At 43.6% G+C, this 7,207-nt stretch overlaps 1 protein-coding gene across 1 annotated transcript; it reads right to left on the reverse strand.

The window, feature by feature from the left end:
* Positions 1-486: 486 nt before the first annotated feature.
* On the reverse strand, positions 487-6,058 carry degs1 (delta(4)-desaturase, sphingolipid 1). Its single transcript, XM_075486023.1, has 3 exons — positions 5,431-6,058; positions 3,464-4,206; positions 487-1,170 (listed from the first exon to the last, which is right to left on the reverse strand). Exons 1-3 carry the CDS (start codon positions 5,510-5,512, stop codon positions 1,024-1,026), a joined length of 972 nt encoding a protein of 323 aa, XP_075342138.1. The 5' UTR covers positions 5,513-6,058; the 3' UTR covers positions 487-1,023.
* Positions 6,059-7,207: the final 1,149 nt, after the last annotated feature.

Consider the following 7,207-nt stretch of genomic DNA (forward strand, 5'->3'; position numbering starts at 1 on the left):
CTTCCTGAGTCTGGTTCTGCCAGAGGTTTCTTCCTGTTAAAAGGGAGTCGTTTCTCTCCACAGTCGCCTCAGGCACGCTCAGGCCGGGAGATTGGACCGAAAAACAAAAAGTTTTCAGTGCAATCTGTTGGTTTCCTTAGCTAGGAAACTGTTTTTGAATTGGCTCTATATGAACAAATTGGATTATTTTATGAATTATGATTATTATTAATTAATTGAATTCCAATTGGCTTGAATTGGACTTACTATCTAAGTGCCTTGAGATGACATTTGTTGTATTTGGCGCTATATAAATAAAAATGAATTGAATTGAATTGAATAGCTAAGGAAACAAACAGATTGCACTGAAACTTTGTTTTCGGTCCAATCTCCCGTCCTGAGCGTGCCTGAGGCGACTGTGGAGAGAAACGTCTGCTTAGAATAAACAGAATATACAGCAGGTATCCAGCTGTGCAAAGTATGAAAAAAAGAAGTCTCGACAAAAGCTTTGGATAACAATTGAATTCACTTTATTTATTCTACATAACACCAAGAAAAGGTGAGTAAAAAGAAGTTGGATTCTTTGGTGTCATGTGTTCCAATAAAAAGTAGGAAATGAAAAGCATTTAAGGCAGAACAAGCAGAAAGCCGGAGCAGGGGGGGTCATCAGGAGACCACCCAAACGGAACCTGATGATTTGGTTGAGTTCAGCCTGAAATGTGACCTTTGGTCCCGTTTGGATCATCAAGGTCAAATCATTAACATCTAGCAGGAAGTGTGGCATAAACAGAAAAGCTCCACAACATCTGATCCAGCTGTTTCACAGGTGGTCCGAAGCCCCCCCGGAGAGAGCAACAGGACATTACATGTGGAGCTCCACCAATTCAAATGGGTTTCACAGCATCACTGAGGAGCCACTGGGGTTATAGCAGCAGTCCAAACACAAACTCCCTGCCCACGTGGGGAACTGCTGGGAGAAGCGCAACATGAAAGAGCAGAAAGCAGTAGCACAAAGTGTTAGCAGGCCAGAAGCCTTCAGGGAAGTTACTCTTGTTTGACATCTCCCTTCAACTTCCTCTTGATTCGGGAGTACGGGCTGAGCGTGTCATCCACGATGAAGTCGTACAACACCTGCACCCACGACGAGTACTGAGGCAGGCCGTCGTAATACTCTGCTGCGATTTTCCTCACCTGCAAGAGAAAAACAGACAGTTTGATGCTCATCAGTGTGAACGTTTGTCATGTGTCACCACTTTGAACTATGGATATATATAGATATATATATATATATAGATATATATATATATGTGTGTGTGTGTGTAGAAGTGAATTTAAAATGCTTTCCTAACATCCTCTTAACAGCGAGCTGAAAGATCTTATTGTTCCTCATCACCACAGCTCTTTGTTCCACCATGTGCCAGACTGAAAGGGGGCGGGGCTCCTCAGCTGGTGATATTATTAGTATTTAGTTGGGCTTCTACTCAAAGCGGTGGTCCTGAGTGTATGCTGAATCTGTGTACCTGAGACTTTAAAATGGCTCAGCATCACATCTGTTGTGAGGAGTTCATGTTTTGGACAGTAAACAGAAGACAAAGAGCTGGACCGTTGGGGAGCTCTCTCTCTGGGGGTCTGGGGGTCTTCTCCACTGGCAGCTCAAACAGTGCCCGGCAGTAAGAAAAGAGATAAAAGTGATAAGCAGCACTTGTTTGTGCTGAGGGACGGGCTGACATGTGTTCGACCTTCAGAGGCCTCCCTTATCTCTCCCTTTCTGTGGGATGAAGTCTTTTATATTCATGGCATTGGAAAGTTCATTCTGCTGTAGCCTGGGGTGGAAAGATGGAACATGCTGCTTGTATGGATTACTTTTATATGCATGTTCCTCAACTCATTTTATTCTAATTTCTATTATCATTTCTAAGGCTCAGGTCAATCATTTTAATATTACGTGGCCATTTAATCATTCCTCCCAATGATTTGTGATGTTAGAATCTTACAGTCCGTGTTAAAGCTTCACCTGGAGGTGCACCGAGGCTCAGGCTCTGTGACATACCTACTTCCTGTTCTGTGTCCATCATTCTAAGCTTTCCAATGACTGGGTTAGAGACAGACGTACGTCTGTGTTAGCACCAACGACTGAGCCTCCTTTTAACGGCACGGCTCATTTGAATTCACCCAATGAAAAACCAGGAAACAAAGACAGCCATGGTTCCAGGTTCCAGGTTCCAGGTGAGCGGGAGTCTACTGGACCAGGGGATCTAGACCTACTCTCCTCTAGACGCCAACATGGCTCCCTTTCATCTTTTTGGATCAAATCTACCAGAAGGTCCTGTGAATGATCTGCACTAGCGTCGCATTTTGACTGTTATATCAGAATCATGTTCTGGGTGCATTTTCAATCCGGGCTGCACTGAAAACTTCTTTAAATATGGACCAAACTAGGTAGTTGATACAGTTTCTTTAAAGGGCCACATCTCAGTCGCTAGTTTAGAGTGAGTGTGATAACACAAAGTGAAAAATGTGTGCAGAAAAAGACTTACAGAGAAGCTAATGGCCAACACTAGCTGCTTTCTACAGCACAGATAGTCACTGCAACACTAAACATACATAGAAAATACTGGTTCTATAGTATAGTACAATATACTACAATCACTGACCAAGTTGGTAACCTGGGAGTGTTGACAGACTCAGATCTGACTTTCAGCAGCCACATCAAAGCTGTCACCAAGGCAGCTTTTTACCACCTCAGAAATATCAACAGAATTAAAGGTTTCCTCTCCCAAAAAGACCAGGAGAAACTCATCCATGCATTCATCTCCAGTAGACTCCATTACAGTAATGCTCTTTTAACTGGACTTCCCAAAAAGAGCATTAAACATCTGCAGCTCATCCAGAACGCTGCTGCTGGAGTTTTAACCCGGACTAAGAGATCTGAACACATCACAGCAGCTTTAAAATCTTTACTCTGGCTTCCAGTCAGTCACAGAATAGATTTTAAAAGCCTGCTGATGGTTTACAATCTGTGATCTGTTCAGAGAATATAAAGCCAGCAGAGCTCTTAGATCCAAGGACTCAGGTCAGCTGGTCCAGTCCAGAGTCCAGACTAAACATGGAGAAGCAGCATTTAGCTGTTATGCTGCAAACAAGTGGAACAAACTGCCAGTGGAGATTAAACTTTCACCAAATGGAGACATTTTTAAATCCAGGTTAAAGACATTTCTGTTCTCATGTGTCTATGCATGAAATCTGCACGCTATCTTTGAACTTATCTGGACTGTTGCTTGTTTTTAAATTCATTTAAATTATTTTATTTGTTTCTCTTTATATTCTTTTATGTATTTTTATTGCTTCTTACACTTCCCACTGCAATGCTTTTATTTTATGTAAAGCACTTTGAATTGTTTGTACATGAAATGTGCTATATAAATAAATTTGATTTGATATAGTACACCTTTCTTTGGCCCACCCTACAGTTAAAGGTACTAACCATGGGGAGCCTTCGTCCTGGGATGCTGGGGAAGTCATGGTGCTCATTGTGGTAGCCCACGTTGAAGGTGAGCAAGTTGAGGGAGCCGTAGTACGAGTACGTCTCGTGACCCTTGAGAAACATGTAGTGCTCGGCTATGAAGTGGCCAGAGATGGGATGCAAGCCCATTCCCAGCATGGAGCCAGCCAGCATGTAGACCACTGGTTTGGCCCCCCACATCCAGTACAGCAAGACGTCAAAGGCGACCTGAAAGGCCACGTTTGTCACTTCCAGCTGACTGATCGGTTTGGGGTTGATGCAGAGGGGGCGGACGGCGTAGAACAGCGGCTGCAGGATGATCCAGATGAACTTGCGGAAGCGGGTGCAGAAGAACCAGCCTTCAAACTCAGTGGGGATGTCTACATCAACACCTTCTCCACCCAAGTAGCGGTGATGATCCAGGTGATAGCGTTTGAAGGAGGCAGAGTACGGCAAGCCGATGGGCAGGTTGGCAAACATGGCAAAGTAGCGGTTCCACATGGCCTTGTTGTTTCCAAAGGCAGTGTTGTGTGAAATCTCATGAATAGCAAGGGTCATTGAGTGGTTGATACAGCTGCCAAATGCATAGGTCCAAAACAAAACCCATTTCCAGTCCAAGTCTTTGACCAGGTAGAAAGATAAAAACTGGATCCCCACCATCATGCACACGATCCATTTCAGCCTCTGGTCAGGACCCATCAGCGACTTGATTTCAGGATATTTAGCTGGAGGAAAAAGACAAGAAAATTACTGACATGCTGATCAGAAAGCTGGTGGGTTAGGGTTCGGATTTCACCAGGTCAAAGGTGTGCAACCTTCGCTCATGTCATTTACGTGAGTGGTGAAAAAAGACCAAAAAAGGGCTGACAGGCCTAAATGAACGGGGAATTCTAATTAATATATTACACTCAGACACTTTAGATTTTCCATCTAAAAAAAACACACAGGAATATCGATAGTGGGGAGTACCGTAGTTGTAATTCTATAATGAAAAACTGAAAGCCTTCTGACAGGACATGATGGAGTGTGGCCACCTTTAAGCTGTGAAACTCAAGTTAAAGTTTAAACATATAAAGAGGTTCAGACCCTGACCTCATCCCAAACAGCCCACTTACTTCTCTTTATTCATTCTTTAAATGGAACAATAGTCACTGAGTATGTAATGTCATTTAATTTAACTAGCAAATGACCCCCCCTGTCCAAATGCATCCTGTAAACTCTGCTAGCTGTGACAGACCATGGTGCCTCCCCCTCATCATTTATAGCCAGCTCGTGATGTCTGCTTTCCAAACACCAAGATGGAGATGGCATAACGGAAGGCTTTGTGTTACCTTCCTGTTAACGAACAAGTGGGAGTTTCTGACTTCCATGTCGGAAGATTCATTAGGAACTCAGTCTTCCCCCCGTGATGAAGGAGGATCCGAGTCTAAACGCTCTCACAGTCCGATCAGCGTTCAACAAAGCTGTGCTAATATGCTCAGTCAGTCCAACCGGAGCTTTTAGGAGCTAACATTAGCAAACATGTTCAACCGTTTCAACATGTTCATCTGTGTGAAATGAGAAAGTTCACAGTCAGTTATGTCATTTCAGGGAGTGGCGCCATGTAGCCGCTGAGTTTATGGAGAGACCTTTGTTTTATTAAGATGAACTGCCCCAAACACATCTGCACCTTTGCATCAGCGGCTCTCTGACACTGGAAAGGCCATCAATTATTCACCAATCTACCGTCGATCAGTTAGCCAACATCGGCTGAAATGGGACCGTTAGCTTCGTCAATAGGCATTAGCAAACTGATTTTATTACCAAAACTACTATGGCGACAGGCCACACTGATGTACAGTGTTGCTGAAGTTATCAGATAGAAGAAAGCATTTAGGAAGTTACAAAAAATATACACCGCTGTTAAAGTTAGACTCTTTGGGAACTTGCTAACGGATAAGCTAGCTCACCCAGAATTTCTTTCCTCCTGTCGGCATGCGGCTGCTCCGTGTACACCCACTCGTAGTCCTCACGGGCGACCCGATTTCCCATCTTTAGAATTTTTGCTGTGAGCAGCTTACTAACAAAAGCAATGAGCTGAAACTACCGAGGTTCCAGTTTAAAAGGAGCTGCTGTGGTCGCCCTCCTGCCGGCTGCTGCTGCTCCTCCCAACCTACGTAACCTGTGGGTGTCTTACACAAGCGGACCGGAGCCTCCCTCCGCTGTTAGCTAACGGCTCCGCAGCAGCAACTTCTGTTAGCTAACGGCTCCTCAGCAGCAACGCGTTGCTCAACTTTTTCTGGCGCACACAAGCGGCGCGTGTCGCGCTCTTCAGTGGAAATGATTGCTGTTTTTCATTTCCTGTAGAGTTTGTCACAGTTTATGATCAGAACTTGGGGGAGACATGAATACATGGCCTCCAGGCTTACAGAAACACTCAGGTTGTGAGGGGTTGCCAATCGTCCCTTGAAAAACGGAATCGTCCCGTATTTAGAAACAACAGCACCTGTCCCGTATTGAACTGAAAAGGGACGCACTTTGTCCCGTATTACTGTGAGAGTCTAAAAATAGGCAGTATCATGCCAATGGAAATGAATAACGGGGCTTTATATGAAAATGTACGGTAAACTTGTTCCCAGGCCCTGTCCTGCTCTGTGACCAATGAGCTGACAGGATTTTCACACACGAGAATACGCTGTCAGCTCATTGGTCGAGGAGTTAAGGGCCGTGTATACTCTCGCAGCAGTGTGTCGCAGTGAAGGGCGGTTTATGGTCGGAAACCAGGTCGTCTGAGTAGCCCCTGACTGCAGACCGCAGATCGGGGCGGAGATCAACGTTGAGGGGGCGGAGCTCAATGACTCCTTTGCGGGTGCCACTGCCATCTGGTGGCGGTGCTCAACGTTGATGCTCAACATAGAACAACACATTGAACCGCAGAAGAAGACTGTGCGGAGGAGAAGAAGTAGATTCGTTTTTTAATGTGCTATTTTGCAATATTTGTGACAGACAAGGAAGAAAGTAAAAACATTTTCATTTTAAAATATGCTATGCTCTCTGTGACGATACATTGTGTTCTTAGTTATTAGCTTAGTTATTATCTTACACCACGGAGACGACTGAGAAACTCTGCGCTAACTTTCAACGCATGTGGTGACTTCCGGTTTTCAAAAATAAACGAGAACTGTCAATTTTTTATTTAAAAGAAAGAGAGATGTATGTCTCTTAAAACAAGTTATAGTACTATGCCCCTACACTCGTTTTTTTAAAATAAATAACACAGAAGCTTCGAAGCATGCTTCAAACTCGCTGGAGAAATTGTCTTAAAAAAAAAGAAACCGTTTCTGTGCAAAAACGACTTTTCTTGAATAAAAACACATGAAGTAACACAAGCACCCTCTTTATTACACCAAGCACACTCCCAAAGAAAATATGAATGACAAACCAAAAATTTTCACATTGTTTTTAAAAAATTGTGTTATTATATACAGAAGAGATGTATCATATTTGCTTTATTTGGTGCAACAATCGCTACTGCCAGTAACCCAAGGGAATTGAATGATGCTTCGGATAGTGAACCACTTTATGACACAATGGTTCAAAATTATTCAATTTCCATCACCAGCTGCAGCTTTTCGTCCCAAACAGGCAACAGTACTACAGTCTTGACTCAGATAATCAGCTGATCTCAGTCTGCAGATAGTTGGTTGGTCAAACTGTGTGCTTATATATATATACATAATTATCTAT

Source organism: Odontesthes bonariensis, chromosome 2 (genome assembly GCF_027942865.1).
Source record: "Odontesthes bonariensis isolate fOdoBon6 chromosome 2, fOdoBon6.hap1, whole genome shotgun sequence".
Taxonomy (NCBI): domain Eukaryota; kingdom Metazoa; phylum Chordata; class Actinopteri; order Atheriniformes; family Atherinopsidae; genus Odontesthes; species Odontesthes bonariensis.

Excerpts from the sequence above, each read along its gene's own strand:
- degs1 (XM_075486023.1), bottom strand. The coding sequence starts at position 5,512 with ATGGGAAATCGGGTCGCCCGTGAGGACTACGAGTGGGTGTACACGGAG. Across the intron at positions 4,207-5,430 it reads CAGGAGGAAAGAAATTCTGG|CTAAATATCCTGAAATCAAG; the intron begins GTGAGCTAGCTT and ends TTTTTCCTCCAG. Across the intron at positions 1,171-3,463 it reads CAGGACGAAGGCTCCCCATG|GTGAGGAAAATCGCAGCAGA; the intron begins GTTAGTACCTTT and ends TTTCTCTTGCAG.